At 41.5% G+C, this 16,375-nt stretch overlaps 1 protein-coding gene across 6 annotated transcripts in view; it reads right to left on the reverse strand.

Moving 5' to 3' along the window:
* The window catches only part of KIAA0232 (KIAA0232 ortholog), a 78,485-nt gene that overhangs the window by 43,574 nt on the left and 18,536 nt on the right, over positions 1-16,375 (reverse strand). For 5 of the 6 annotated variants that reach the window (XM_074320943.1, XM_074320947.1, XM_074320929.1 and 2 more), the window contains exon 2: positions 1,219-1,720. In XM_074320943.1, coding sequence (XP_074177044.1) covers positions 1,219-1,449 — 231 coding nt within the window. In that variant the 5' untranslated portion in view covers positions 1,450-1,720. Of the gene's footprint in view, positions 1-1,218; positions 1,721-12,951; positions 13,056-16,375 lie in introns of those variants that run through there. The other variant, XM_074320930.1, reaches the window with a different exon arrangement.

Below are 16,375 nucleotides of genomic sequence, written 5' to 3' on the forward strand. Positions count from 1 at the left end.
TAAATATTCTAGGCCGATATTGTTAATATACAATTGTAAGAATACATGATTTTTGAGTTAAAAGAAATAGCGTCCTCGTTTCTGGAAACAAAAATTCTTCCATCTTTACAGAGTGAGCATTTTACTCGCCCCTAAAGTAGAATATTTTACGTCAACTGGAAAATAATAGAGCCTCAGTAAGGAAATTATACAAACTACTGAGCAAAGTACAGCATTTCTGATCATGAGGTCCGAAGTCAATCCCCTGAAAACTTGATTTGTCCTAATTCTCACCAGCCAAGGCAGCAGGCAGCCGGGAAGCAGGAAGAACGCAGCTGTGTCCAGCTAGGAGGAGGCGACAGCCCAGCAGTGAGAAGATACACTCTAGACAACTGCCACATGACAAATATTAAGCATACTGGCGAAGCCCTCTGTGTCCACAGGACTTTGAGACTGTTCTGTGGTTTGTGAAGCCAAAGCCAGCTGCTTTTGTCACTGAAACTTTGTTCCTGCTTTGTAGTGTTAGTAACAATGGTTTAAAACAACCAAAACTGTCCACAAAACACTCCGTTTTATGGGCAGTTTGTACACAATCACCCAGAATCCCTTCATTCGCTGGTGGTGATGCTGCTTCCCTTCAGCAGGCCTCGCTTTCTAGCTCCTCTTGGAGAGTGAGATGGAAGCTTTTTCCCCCAAGAACCTGGATTTGGTTGCTTTTCTCACTTTAAACCCAGCACTTAAGTCAAATATAATGTGTAATGGCCAACTTAGCAGGTGCTGTATGAATTATGGCCAAGTTACGTGCTTTACCGAACTTTGAAGTCTGCTGATTTGTAACACACACTTTCCACATCATTCTTGCAGATGACACAGCAAACTCCGGAGTGTTAAGAAGTGTAACTGACACAGTGATTACGGTCTAACCGTGGGGTACAAGGCTCCTAAACAGCAGGAGCCAACGCTAAGACCAGTGCTCCTCAAAGGCAGAAGGTCATCAGACTGTCGCCAGCCCGTGACAAGCCCCAGGTCTGCACCAGAATGTCTAAGGACAGAGAAAACAGCTGAGCTAAACAGGGTGCTTTGTGACACGGCTCATTACCAGTCCCTGGTAGGTGAGGAGTCTGTGGACCACGGCAGCCTGCAAGCCGGGTCAGACAGCGTACGGAAGCACTCTGAAGAGAAACACTAACACGCGGACGCAATCACGTCTTTTCACAGAACATTTACGGACGTAAATACCTGTTCCTGCAGGTCGTAGTCATAGCTGTCATGCAGCAGAAGACTGAGGACGTAACGAGTATAAATCATGGCATCGATGCCACATTTCTCTAGCTCTTGTCCCAGCCAGGTCTGCACTGGACCCAAAGCATGAAGCAGAGACATCTCAGAAACAGATCCAGGGCCTGGGTAAGAGCTGGAGCAGCTTTCTGATGGTAAACCACCCACGACAACTGTCCCGACAGGGCGCATGAATTTAGGTTGCTGACATCCTCAGACCGCGAAGCATTTTCTGTAGTCGGTGTTCTGCGGTATCTGGAGGGGATTTTCACTCCAGTAAAAAGGAGAGAAGCTTGACATCTAGGAGAAGCATTGAGCTTTGCTGGCAGTCATCCGTCTAGAACAGGTTTCCCTCTGTAGGCATGACCAATGAATGAATCAGCATCATGACAGCAACATACAAGTAGGTGCGAGTTTCTACTTTAATTTCACATTGAGGCCAAATGTAACTCTCCGGCAGAACCTACAGAAATGAGAGGGAAAAAGGTATGCATTATATAGAGATATAAATTAAGTTACTGATTTTTGGGGAAAAATAAATCCAAATGAACTGCTCCTCTTTATTAAAATACCTTTGATATTTTAGAACACTGATTTTTTTTTTTTTGCTGTAATTTTTCACATTTTAAGCTAAGTGACATTTTAAACTTTTAAAGCTTAATATCATTTAAAAGAAAGGAAAATCCAGAAATTTATAACTTTGTGCTTGTGCTCCACTATATTATGTTTATTTTGCTATCTCAACAGATTGGACTAGTAAAATTCTGTTTATCTGTAATGCTGAAATCACTAGTCATTTTTAAGTATAACAGAAATAAGCAACTGAATAGTAATTTCATTGAAACACTGGTAAAAAAATTAGTCCTTTAAATTTAGGTTTTACCATAAGTAATCAATTACTTTGTATGCCTGAAATCTTTGGACTTGCTCAAAACTTACTTCATAAAAAATAAAGTGAAACATGGATTTGCCTTAGAGCCACGCCAGGCTGCTCTGTTATCTTATTGTAACTTTTCTTCTTATATATCTAGGTTGATTTTTTGATTACTTGTGATAGATAGATACCACTCTTTTAATTTAATAGCTTCCCCCCTAAATTAACATATTTTCAAAATGTCGATCTAATCTAACAACGGCCTTACTAAATCGTAATATCTTTATGCTAGAGCTCTGATTAATCTATGCCACTAGAAAATGAAAACTACCTTAGTGATACGTAAATCTCATTGGCTTAGCTTTTACATAAATTTTAGCAAACAATAAGAGGGCTACCAAAAATTATTGTTAAAGAAGTATTAATACTTATTGTTAGTCAAAGCATCAAGTCAGAAAGACAGACACTCTTTCCAAAGGTTTAAGACTCAGTTTCTTGCATTTCATCTGTAAGTACAAAGTAAATTTTACGCCCATTAAATATAAAGAAAAATTGTCTAAATCCAACACAGGATTAAGTTACTAGATTAATGTGTCACTAAGGCACATCCTGCTACTTTCTAAAAATCCTCTCTGCCACTATCTTTTCTGAGTTGTGAAAACTAGACAAATTAAAGCAAAGATTTTCTGTAACTTTCGCCTGCTGAAATTTTCCAGCTGACTCTCAAAATTTAAAAATTTCCCATGAATTCTCTAGTATGTTTGGATCTCAGGCTGCCAAATCAATTGAACAATGCATTCAATTCTGGGGACGTCACTTGAAGCAAGGTGACAAGCCGGTACTCATTCAATGAAATTGCCCGTGATGGTGAGGGGACCTGAAGCAGGGGCTGAAGGAGCTGAGTGACAGACGCTAAGGCCGCTGCAGTTCACAGGGAGAGAACCGGAGAAAGAACAGGGCACAGAGGAACACATGGGACCTGCAAAGGGCCCCGCCCAGCACTCAGCAGAGCAGTAACCAGAGAACCCGAGTGAGGAGCGCCCCGAGACTCAAGAAAGGCTCATCACAAAGGACACGGGAACAGGCCCTGGTGCCCAACACGGCTGGGGATGGTGCCTGCTTCCCACCAGCCAGAAGGGGCGCAGGGTAGAGTCCTCAGAAGGGTCCTGCCTTAGTAGCAGGGAATAATTAGCCCTAGACTAAACACTGCTCTGGTCCGGCCGAACAAATCTTAAAAGCAAGATCCAAAAGAACCAAACTGTTTCCAACTAATTTCACCATGGTCCCAGAATAAAGCTCAAGAAATGTATGGGAACACAAAAACATCTGGCATCCAAGGTAAAATTTACAATGTCTGGTATCTAATCAAAAATGAGCAGGCATGCAAAGAAGCAGAAACAAAGAAAGTAGAAATGAAGAGAAAAATAACTAATTAAAACCAACCCAGAATTGCACAAAAATTAAAATTAACAGAAAAGGACTTTAAAATAGTTATGATTAAATGCCATATATTTGAAAAGTAGATAATGGAAGATACAAAGTCAAGGTCAAACATCTAGAAATGAAAACTACACAGGGTGGGGATTAATGGGAGACCAGACATTTCGGAAGAAAAGATTACTGACTCTTAAACGGCAAAAGAAACTACACAACATTAAGTACACGGAGAAAAGAACTTTAAAAAATTAACAGAGCTTCAGTGAGCTGTGTGACAATTTTAAGGCATCTAACATATATTTAACTGGAGGAGAGAGAGAAGGGGACAAAGAAAATTTGAAAAAATCAAGGCCATAATTTTTCTAGAACTGATGAAAACTAAAATACGCATATCCAATAAGTTAACTGAACTATAGGCCTAAGAAATATGAAGGAAATAACATCTAGGCAGACCATAACAAAACTGTTCAAACCACTGATAAAGAGAAAAATCTTAAAGCTGCCTGGGGGCGGGGAAGGGGGGCGGGGAAGGGGAACAGAACAAAGATAGGATGACACCAGATTGCTTGTTGGAAACAATGCAAGTAAGAAGATAATGGGGCAAAAACTTTAAAATACTGAAAAAAACACACCTGTCAACTTAGAATTCTATACTCATCAAAAATAAGTTTCAAAATGAAAGTGAAACAAAGATTTTTTTCAGACATGCAAAAGCTGAAATAATTCATTACCAGCAAACCTGCCCTGCAAGAAATGTTACAAGAAGTCCAGGCATAAGGAAAATGATACCAGAACAAAATGTGGACCCACACAAAGGAACAAAGAGCACTGGGAAATGGTGACTACATTTTTCTTATTATTTAAGTATCTTTAGAAAAATAACTGAGGGCCGGCCTGGTGGCTCAGGCGGTTAGAGCTCCATGCTCCTAACTCCGAAGGCTGCCGGTTCGATTCCTACATGGGCCAGTGGGCTCTCAACCACAAGGTTGCCAGTTCAATTCCTCGACTCCCGAAAGGGATGGTGGGCAGCGCCCCCTGCAACTAAGATTGAAGATGGCACCTTGAGCTGAGCTTCCGCTGAGCTCCCGGATGGCTCAGTTGGTTGGAGCACATCCTGTCAACCACAAGGTTGCCGGTTCGACTCCCACAAGGGATGGTGGGCTGTGCCCCCTGCAACTAGCAATGGCAACTGGACCTGGAGCTGAGCTGCGCCCTCCACAACTAAGACTGAAAGAACAACTTGAAGCTGAACAGAACCCTCCACAACTAAGATTGAAAGGACAACAACTTGACTTGGAAAAAAGTCCTGGAAGTACACACTGTTCCCCAATAAAGTCCTGTTCTCCTTCCACCCCCCCCCAAAAAAAGAGTGTCAGAAACTCATTTTAAAAATAAATAAATAAATAAGTAAGTAACTGAATGTTGAAACAAAAATAACAAGAATGTATTGTGAGGTTGGGAACATATGTATACATACAAGTAAAATGTACAACAATAGCACAAAGGCCAGGAGTGGAGAAATGAAAAACTATTAAAGGGTCTTAAAAATTACATGAAATGGTATAATATCACTTGGAGAGAAACTGTTAAAAGATAGCTGTTAATAATCATAATAAATTTAAATGGTCTAAACAACCAATTATAAGACAGACAGATGGTCAGATTGGATTTTAAAACAGCAAGACCCAATTATATGCTAGCTATAAAAATATCCACATTAACCGTAGGTTAAAAGTAAAAGGATAGAAAAAGATATACCAGCCAACACTACTGAAAAGAAAATTGGAATATCTACATTAATATCTGACACGGAAGGTTTCAGATATTAAATTATAAATAACAGAAAGATGCCTAGAAAAATCCCCCAAATATCTAAGAACTAAAGAACATACTTCTACATAACCAACAGGGCAAAGAAGAACTCAGAGGAGAAATTAAAAAGTATTTTAAACTGAATGAAAATGAAGACACACAACATATCAATATTTTTAGGATGCCACTAAAGCAGAACTTAGAGGAAAATTTATAGCACTAAGAGCCCATATTAGAAAAGGTCTCAAATCAAAGACCTCAGCTTTCACCTTAAAAAATTAGAAAAAGAGCAAATGAAACCTAAACTAAGCAGAAAAGGGAAATAAAATATCAGAGCAGAAATCAATGAAATAGAAAATGGAAAAATAATGAAACCAAAGCTGGTTCTTTCAGACGACAAACTTTGCAAACCTCTAGCCTCACTATTCAAGAAAAAGAGAAGGCATAAATTACCAATATTTTAATGACCGATATGAGATCACTATAGATTCCATAGGTATAAAAAAAGGATAAGGGGGTATTAGAAAAACTACACCAATAAGTTAAACAACTTAGATAAACTGGACAAATTCCTTGAAAACACAAATTACCAAAGTTCATGTAAGAAGAAACAGAATGAATAGCACTATATCTATAAAAGTAACTGAATTTATTGGTTAAAACTTTCCCACAAAGAAATCTCCAGGCCCAAATGGCTTCAAAGTTGAATTCTACCAAGTATTAAAGGAAAACATAATGCCAATTCTATACAAACTCTTCCAAAAAATTAAAGAGGAGAGAATACTTCCCAAATCGTGTTAGGAAGCTAACATTATTCTGACACCAAAACCAAACACATATCACAAGAAAACTACAGACCAATACGCCTCATGAACACAGATACAAAAATTCTAAACAAAATTGAGGGAAATTGAGCCCAAGACTATGCACGAGACCCAGAAGGCACAGGGATATCAGAATGTTGTAAACGAAATCTACATAATTACCTTTGCATGGAACCTATAAAACACTAGTTTCACTGTGAGCAACTCAATATAAGGCTTTTTTTTTATTACTTAGGTGCAAAAAGACCTGAAAAATTCACACCACAACACACTTGGTTCACTGTAAAGATTAATACAGAAATACTGCTTTAGTTTTTTATTATGATTACTTTAACACACAGTATCAACCTAACCATAGGATTCTCTCTGATGTCGTTATGACATTTCCCGTTCTCTGGCCAAGTGAAAGGATTCAAGAAGGAGGTGAGAAAAACAATGTTCATACAACTGCAACATAAAGCAAACCACACTGAACTTCCACGATCTCATAAAAAAGCTGGTTAAAACTTGTCGCTTGCATTAGTATCCCTAACAAAACTCTTCCTGTAACTTGTTCAATAGCTGATTCCATGTATTTTTAAATAACTGGCCATATCCCTAGAGTCACTAGCAGTTGTAATTTGTTTTTACTGTCTGTATAGTACAGACTGCAGAGGACCAAGGAAAAGAGTAAAACGCTGGTAAAGCTGGTAGTTTCACAAGACTTTTGCAGTCAGCTGTCCAGAGCCTTTAAGTGGACACTGGTAACAGGGCCTGAGACAGAGGCACCGCAAGAGAGCTTCTTCCTGTACCACAATGACTTGGAACTAAAGAATGTCCATCTTCCTTACTTTGGTCCTCAAACCGTTGGCAGATGACCCAGGTACAGAAAACTGGGTCATAACTAAGCTTCCTCTTTGGTAGAGGGGCAAACATTTGACCAAAGCAGAGACTCTATTTCTAGTTCTCAACTGAAAGGAGGAGATTCCTAGGTATACTGGCTCATGATCATCTGTTTAATTAAAACTTAATTCAGGTTTAATAAGTAATGGAGGGATCTGACAAGCACAGGCAAACCCCCATTTAACATCCACCTGACAAGTTCAAGAACATTGCTGGTAAACACCCAAATTTCAAACTCTGTCTATTTCTCTTTATATTCATTCTGTATGTGAAATGTAGTCCATATGAAGTTAAATTTCATTTCAGTTTAGTTAAATTCTCTAAAAGAGTTTTAAAGTAAAAGCACCACTGTATACACCACTGTATATATTCGAAGGTTGTTTTGTTTTGTTTCTTTTTCAACTTTCCCTTCTCCAGAGGTTTACTCTGAGAAAAAAGGACATTTAAGTCATCTTGAGTATCTTTCTCCCATGCAAAATTAACCCAAGTCATCCTAAAGACTGGGCTGCATAAATGATAATTTAAAAGCCCCACAATAAATACGCTTATTTTAGAATTTCTTTGAATTTTTCACTTTAAATGTTAAATGGTTTCTATTAGGGATGCAATATACATATACATACAATGAAATGCCCATGGAAGGTGATGCTACTGGAGTCTTCTTTAATTCACGAAGGGGGACAGAAGAAAGTGCACGAGTCTAGCCCTGCTAACACCCAGGCTTTGTAATGCGTTCCACCCCCGCTAACGCGGGGTTTTGTGCCCGGAACTGGAACTCGGAGTAACACACACTTGCTCTCCCGCCTCTCACCCGTCCCCTTGTTGCCCAGCCAGGACAAAGTGCATCTATGTATCCTGTGGCCTCTGCAGTTCAGTGTCACAAATGGCAGCTGTTATTACAAACTACCCCCCAAATTGTTCCTATTTTGCCTCATCTTGCAGGTTCCCACGCTAATATGATAATGTGAATAGCAATTATGTAAAATATATTGGCTTTTAAGAAAACAATACTCAATTTCCTTACTATCCTTAAAAAAAACCTCTGAAATTGTCTTCATTTATAATAATCCAGCTCTGGGCAATCAAAGGCTTTCCCCTTAACAAACTGATGGTTGCCAGATTGGAGGGGTGGGGGAACTGGGTGAAAAAGGTGAAGGGACTAAGTACAGATCGGCAGTTGTAGAAGAGCCATGGATGTGAAGTACGGCGTGGGGAACGTAGTCAGTGACACGGGAATAACCACGTATGGGGCCAGGTGGGGACTAGACTAATTGGGGGACCACTTCGTAAATCATGTAAATGTCTAACCACTATGTTGTACACCTGAAATTAATATAAAATCATATTGAATGTCAACTCTCATTTAAAAATAAAGTGTAAAAAAAACACACAAAGGCTTCCTCCTGTGAAGTAACATTTAGTTCCCTACCACACATTCAAACGCGACATGCGAAGAACTGCAAGAGCAGAGGTCGCATACGGAAGCACAAGGGCCTCCTGCTGTCCTTTCCTGTCTGCCCGCCCGCAGAGCAACCCCCATTCAGGCCACACTCCGCAGCGCAGACATGAGCAGCTCGGCACGCGGGCTCTGTGTGCCGCCTCGGACACAATTCCTCACCTGGGGTACAATTCCTCGGCGTTTTAAGGGCTCTGGGATTCAAGACAGCCCTGGTGGTGAGTGGAAATCATCCCCCGAAGGCTGAGGTGACTCCAGACAGGCTCGAGGGTCAATTACAAGCTCCGGCCTCACAGTAATCTGAGCCCAGGAGTGAAAGTGGAGGAAGGGGCAGAAGAGCCACCAGCCCGCTCACTCCCACCACAGACCCCCCCTCCAGGCCTCCCGGATTCAGCGCCCTGACATTTAGCAGCAGACCTGGGACCAGCACAACACACTGAACTTTAAAAACAACAGCACTTAATTCTTTATCTCATGATCCACATGTTTTCATAGTGATATAATTAGTCCCAAATGATTTGTCAGTTAGGGACAAAAGAAAACTAAAGTTATTCCATGAGCAAACATTTTTTTTACAAATAGACAACACGCGGCAACGACACAGACTTCAAATGAGTAATTTAATAACAAAGGGGAGAAGGGTCTTTTTGAAGAAGTTCCCTGACCTTCCATAATCTCTTCCCTTACATAAAAATGTTCTAAGAAACAGAGTGCCATCTTTTTACACTCTTTCTAACAACACATACATTACTGAAAAGAACTCAACTTACAGCTCCCATTAGTGACCCTAGTGTTATGTAGGGTGCAAGAGTAGTGTCTCCCATAAGCTGGAAAGACACACTCTGCGGCTCAGTTTCTTCAGAGCTCGAGTACTGCATACACGTGACCCAGGTCAAGGTGTTCCTTCTGTGTACCCCACCGTGTGTAGTTTTAGGATTGCTGAAAACATATAAAGTTACTTCAAAAAGCATGATCTCTTTCTGACACGGTACATACAATCTGTGGAATGTTTTCGCAGTTTACTTCTGTTATAGAGAGTAAACAGTTACAAATCAGGCATCTCTGGGGAAAATGTAACATGTGGATCTTATGGAGAAAAATCTGGGCGCCTCTGTTTAACCCAATATATTCACTTGGTGAAATGTTCTTTTAGTCTTGGAGCACTTCTTTTTTCCTGCTCAAGTTTACCACACATACTTTTATTATCAAAGTTTTTAAAGTATTTTTTTTAATATGGAAAGAAAACACCCACACATAATTTCCCCACCCTAATACAATTCACTGTTAATATTTTGATGTGGTTATCATCGGTGTTTTTTCTTTTGTATAAAACTTAATTTTTGTTTATTTCAACATGTATACTACAACTCACATATGCTTTTATACTCTGCTTTTTTCTCCTAACAGTGTGTCATCCCAATGATGTACTAGGGTCTCCCCTCACTGTCTAATACGACAGTCACTCGTCAGTCACATGGTGCTACTTAAGTCAAAACTCAGCTCCTTAGTCACACTGGCCACATTTCAAGTGCTCAGTGGCTACTGCACAAATACAGGACACTTCTGTCATCGCACAAGTTCTACGGGATAATGCTGGTTTCCACTCCAGCAAATGACTGTTGGGCTGAACAAAGAATCAAGAGCTCTCCTCAAGGTTCCCATGCCCTCCTCGTGGGCCTGTGGAGGGTCGGGGTGCTCTTCTTCCTGCCCAGAAGGTGGGATGCCAACCGCAGCTATTCTGAGTCACACAGTGTGCCCAAGAGGAACTGGCTGGGGGAACCGGAAAACATCTACCTTTATGTTTGATAGGTCTCAAATTTCCTTACAGAATGTGATCACGGAAGGTTCAACGACACAGGCAGACTCTGGAGAACAGGAAGAACAGATGCAGCTTACTGACAAAGCAAAAAGAAAATTGAGACTAACTAGGATGAGGGCCAAGGGACCAAATTTGGAAAGAAAGGTTATTTAGTCAATTTGGAAAGAAAGGTTAGTCAAAATAATGCTGTGATTTGGGGGTGTTGCAGAAACAAACACCCCCAAATCACAGCAGCTTAACACAAAAGTCTGCATCTTGCTCAGGCTACATGCCCATCCTGGGTTGGGCAGGAACGCTCAAGTGTCATCACTCAGCGCCATCGCTCTGGGACATGAGGTGACAATATGGCCGCCAAACTTGAACGCTGCTAGTCTGGGAGCCAGAGAAAAGCTCTGTGCCAAAGTGTGTGCTGGTGCTTTGAAAGCTTCCTCCTGGAGGTGAGTCCCTCACATCTCCTCAGTCACAGAGTCTTGTGGCCTCACTTCACTCCAACAGGGGGAGGTGCGCTCCTCTCATCAGCCCGGGAGCAGAGGGAGTGCGGTCCCCGGGTAGAAGCGCTAACGATACCCTACTTCCTCGATAACAAGCAACACGAAAGTAACACTGCTGAGTCCAGCATTCTGGCAAAGGTACACGGACAATTCCAGACCCAGACGAATTGGAACACTGCAAAAGAAAAAACAATCCGTGCAAAGGAGGCTCCAGTACGAGGCTCAGAAAGGCTTCGGGAGGCGTGAACGCTGCTGAAACACTGAGTCCACGTCTGCTCCGCCTCCGCTAAGAAGCCTTCGCCAGCGACTGGAGGCCACACTGCTTTGTCCTCGTCGCCCTCTGCGTTTCGATGGCATCCACTCATAATACTCCCCAACTGCCTCCTGCACTGGGCTCCTTCACAAACGAGACTGAAAGTGCTTCAGGGCCAAACCGTGACACAGTCCATGTACTATTGAGCAGAATACTTAGGCCTTGGCAGGTGATCGAAACTGTGTCAAACTAAACACTTCCCCAACCTAAACGGGGGGAATAAATTGTGAAAAAGGAAGGTTTGTGAAATAAAACAATATTCATAATGCTAGCACGTGGGGGAAAATTCAACTCGGGTCCAGGCCTGAGCGCACCGGCAGGGACTAACTCTGGCTCGGAACTGGAACTCCGTTCTTTCACCACCCAGCACGCACGCCCGCAGGCTTCCGCGCAGCAGGCGCTGGGCGTGGCGGTAGTGACACACAGGCGACCCCCTGGGCGTTCTCCTTGTCCTTCCCGTCCTGGAGTCGTTCGCGGCCTTGGTCTGCATCCTCAGGGGCCAGCCTGGCCTTCTTCCCACTGCAACCCACTGCCTTCCCCTTGATCTAGTCTGTACTCCTGCACTTTGTGCCTCTCACTACAGATTTTTATCTAGGCCTTCCTCACTAGACATTTCACAAGAAGTCTGTTCAAGTGCTCAGTATTCAAGGGTCTGAATTAGCTGCAACTGTCTGTTCAGAATTCTTCAATTTGGGCATCTGCAGGATTTCACATCCAGAGAAGCCTTCGAAGGGGAAGGGTGAAATATATAAAAGATACATAGGAGAACATAGAAAAGAGAACAAGGAAAGTAGATGTTTGAACTACTAAGATTCTACTATTTCCACCAAGATCCTAAATCATCTGTGCCCGGCACACACATAACTCAGTATCAAACACAGTCCTCGCCTCTTCCGGGCATTTCCTGACCTCAGGGCAGGAACTTGGAACCCAACGTACTGACTGCTGATTCCCTTTAGAAGGTAGTCATGGAGAACCTACAACCTATGCTTGGAGGAAAACTCCATCCCTGGACATCAGACCAAGCACGAAGAGCTGATCCCAGACACCTGTTTAACCCAGCGAGCCAGAGGGACAATTCTCCCCAGAGCATCAGCCCATACAGAAGTGTATCCAGTCATAGGGAACGAATAAGGCTTCTTTACGATTATGTCATCAATTAAACTAGTTAGGGACATGAGCACTTCCTATGCAAATAGAAAGAAATGCATAAAGATTAAGAAATTCCTTTTGGGGGGGTAGGGGGGGTGGCCAGTTAGCTCAGTTGGATAGAGCGCAGTGCTCTTAACAACAAGGTCACCGGTTCGATCCCCGCATGGGCCACTGTGAGCTGCGCCCTCCACAACTAGATTGAAACAACCACTTGACTTGGAGCTGATGGGTCCTGGAAAAATACACTTAAAATAAATAAGTTTAAAAAAAAAAAAAAGAAATTCCATTTTTACTAGCTGGGCTATCACAAATCAAATGATTAGTGTATATTCTCCAGTGACAATTAAACTATTTTCATGAATGCAGCTCTATAATTATTCTTATAGATAAGACTACCAGTTGATAATAACAGGAACTAGCAAATATCTTTAAAAAATTAGAGGCACATAACAGATCTGGTCAATCTCTATGTTTAAAACATAAGGAAGAAAAAAGATACTGTCAATAAATTACAGGCAGGAACAGACCTGGTTAATCTCTATTTAAAAGATAAGAGAAAAAAGATAAGGAAGAACCAACTATAAAATGATAAAGTCTAGATTCTACATAGAATCAGAAGTACTAAACACGTTACCGGTCCAAAGTCCGCGTGCCCGATGCTTCGAAAGGCCAAAACTCAAATCGTCTGAGTGTGGAGTAAGGAAAGACGGGAACTGAGAAGATGGGAGACCTAATCCTCAAATCCATCTAAAGAAAGTACAAAAAGTCCAGGCTTCTTTTATGTCAAGGGAAGGGGAAATGGGAGGGGCACGAGGTGATTGACAGTCAAAGACATCTGGGCTCCAGCAGGGGTCCAAGGAAGGTTGCGCTTCCTCTGCTGACCTGAGTTGATGTGAGCCCAGTCACGGGGTTCCTGCAAATCCCTGATAAGCAATACAGACCTCCCTCACCTCCTCCAGAGAGGCACCTCCCGGCAAGGGGCTGTGTTTGTAAAACTCCGGCCTAACGCAGAACTCTAATGATGAGCATGTCTGTGTAAGGCTGCGCAGACGCTGGTAGCCTGAAGGCCATGGGAACAAAGCAGGCGTGAACAAGATAGAGTCAGAGAGCATTTCAGTCTGCTGCAGACGTCCATTACAGCAAAACAAAAGAGCTCAAATCAGTGTGTAATGAGACTAAATAAAGGGGAAGAGCCTCTCTCCAACCTGGAGCGACCCTCCTCTCCTGACCCAACTGCTGTCACATTCCTACAGAAGAGAGTTTCCATCAGCCGCTTTGAAGTTCTCCTAGTTTTAACTGGGCTCACGAGACCTGCTTATGTAAAGTAACATTGTTTTACATGTAACTTTTACTTGACTGGCAGTTATTTATATAGATGATACTCATCTGTTAACATTTCTGCTTTTCACAGATTAAAACTTCTTTGTAGGTTATCACAGTACAATAACCAACGAGGTGTTTGGTTCATCTAGATGTCAGAATTCTTTAGCCGGACTACAAAATGGCAGTTTTTTATGCCTTCAAAAAGGCCCTTATGGAGAGTTACAAAAATACCTTTTTTCCCCTAGAAGGAGCAAACACTGAGTCAGATAGTCATGGCCGAAAAGGGGCCACATACTACACCCGACAAGCTCAGGGGAGGCCCACATAGCGGGCGGGCCCTACAAACCCAGAGACCGCAGGAACCACACCGGGTGGCCTGAAAGTAAAAATTCCTGACTAAAAGCGGGTCCTGGGGGCCAGTCACGTCCTGGGCCTGTAGCCTCCTGACAAAGGTCAGTCTTTCCCTTTGAAACCGTCTGTTGTCTTTGTGCATCTAAGGCAACACACCTTTGAAATGTCAGAGTCATCTCCTTTCCCAGATTCCTTGAAGACACCAGAGCACAGCCCACATGTTACCATGTTGCCCACATGCATCTCCAGTTCCGTGAATGTTTACTGTCCCGGACCCACCAGTGTGGAAGACGCACGTGTCTCTCCATTTTACTTTGCTCCAATCCCAGAGATTCCCCCTTCGCTTCCTCCCACCCCCGCACCACCAATGGATCCCACACAACCCTCCTCACGTCTCCTCCTTTGATTCCAATGTATAAAATAAGCTGCAAAACTGCCGCTCTCCGGAGCACTTTCTCAATCCGTTGAGATTCTGCTTCCTGGCAATTGTCAGTTTGGCTCAAATAAACACTTTTAATACTTTTTTCTTTGGCTGGACATTCTTTGTCAACAGTTTATAGGGTGCAAACACATGCATAAAGCCATCTGGGTCAAAGGGGCGGGGGGACATGCGTACCAGGGTGCCAAAAAAATGTCTGCACATTTTAAGAGATGTTATCTCTGCTCAAGCAGTTCACTATAATTGGAAGTGTCTGGACGCTGATGGGAACCACTTTGAGCACCTCTTATAACTGCAAAAGTCAAACGTGACTTGTATTCATCTTTTGTTATCGGTATATATTGAGTATTACAATTAATACAGTTTTTCCTTTTCTTAAAAGGTGTATACATTGTTTTGGTACTCTCTGTATACTTAGATCTGAAAGACACAAAGAGTCCTCTAGCAAAAGATAAAAAAAAAAAAAAACAGCTATGAAACAAAATCCAAAAATCAAAAACAAAAGGTTCTTTATTATGAAATTCTAAAAGCTTTCAGAAAAGTTGTTGGAAAAGTGATGGAACTAAATTTTAGAACTTTAAAAACTTCAATTGTGAGAAATTGAAACTTCTCTTCACTCTAAGAAATGCAAATTTGGGGGGCATCCCATTAGCTCAGTTGGATAGAGCACGGTGCTCTTAGACAAGGTCGCCGGGTCGATCCCCACATGGGCCACTGTGAGCTGCGCCCTCCACTAGATTGAAACAACTACTTGACTTGGAGTTGATGGGTCCTGGAAAAAGACACTTAAATAAGTTTTTAAAAAGAAACGCAAATTTCAAAAACCATGAACGAGTTTATTAAGAAAAAATTAAAACATTTTTAGAATTTTTGAAACTAAAAACTCTCCCATGATACACCCTATTTTGTCCAGCATGAAGCATTTTATCAAATAAAATACTAGATCATTGTGCACTAAAATCATTGTTCAAAGTGACACTGTTGCTTGTCAAAATGTCTGTGCATGAAAATTCTACAGCTTTCAACTACTAACATCAAAAATAGAATGTAATCTAGTTTCTGAGTTTCAATGAGTGGGGGGAAAATGGCCTGAAATTCTGCAACTCACTGGTGAAACAGGTCAATTTTTGTTTTTAAGTTAGTATAAAAAGCCACACCTAAATAATACACACTACAGCTGTCCAAAATAAAATTAGGTAATAAGCAATACCTTGGTAATGTTTTAATATCTGCCAATAAGAGACCTAATAGAAATTTTTTTTTAATTGGGCAATATTGGGGAACAGTGTTTTTCCAGGATGTCAAGTCATCTTTTTTTTCAATCTAGTTGTGGGCAATGCAGCTCAGCTCCAAGTCAAGTCGTTGTTTTCAATCTAGTTGTGGAGGGCACAGTTCACTGACCCATGTGGGAATCAAACCGGCAACCAAGTGAGCCATCCAGCCACCCAGAAAAAATTTAATGGATTATCTGACTCATATTCTACTAGTTAGAAAATTTGAAGTATCAGAATAAAATTCTCTTTGATTTTGCAAGAAGATATACATTTTAGAACTCAGAATAGGTTCAAAGTACTTGTTTCCATTTTCCATCCATTAATTATATGCTTCCAAGATTAAATCATGTCTTTAGGTGTGACTCAAGATTACTATAGCTACAGCCCCCAGGAAGCTACTTAAATGAACAGTGTCATCATTTAAAAGATAACCTGCTAGCTTCTCCAAAGTGTATTGTGTGATATAAAATTTTATTGTTTTTGCTATAGAACTTCCTTCTTTTGCAAAAATCAGGGAAATACCAGAAATGAAACAAAAGCAGGCTTGTTTATTTTAGGACATCTTGAAACGTTTAATATTACAGTAATATGTACCTGGAACCACCAGGAAGGAAATAGCACAGCAGACAGCGTTTTCCATACTTACTTAATTATGGACCTCTTTGGTGTTC

This window comes from Rhinolophus sinicus, linkage group LG02, assembly GCF_036562045.2.
Source record: "Rhinolophus sinicus isolate RSC01 linkage group LG02, ASM3656204v1, whole genome shotgun sequence".
NCBI lineage: Eukaryota > Metazoa > Chordata > Mammalia > Chiroptera > Rhinolophidae > Rhinolophus > Rhinolophus sinicus.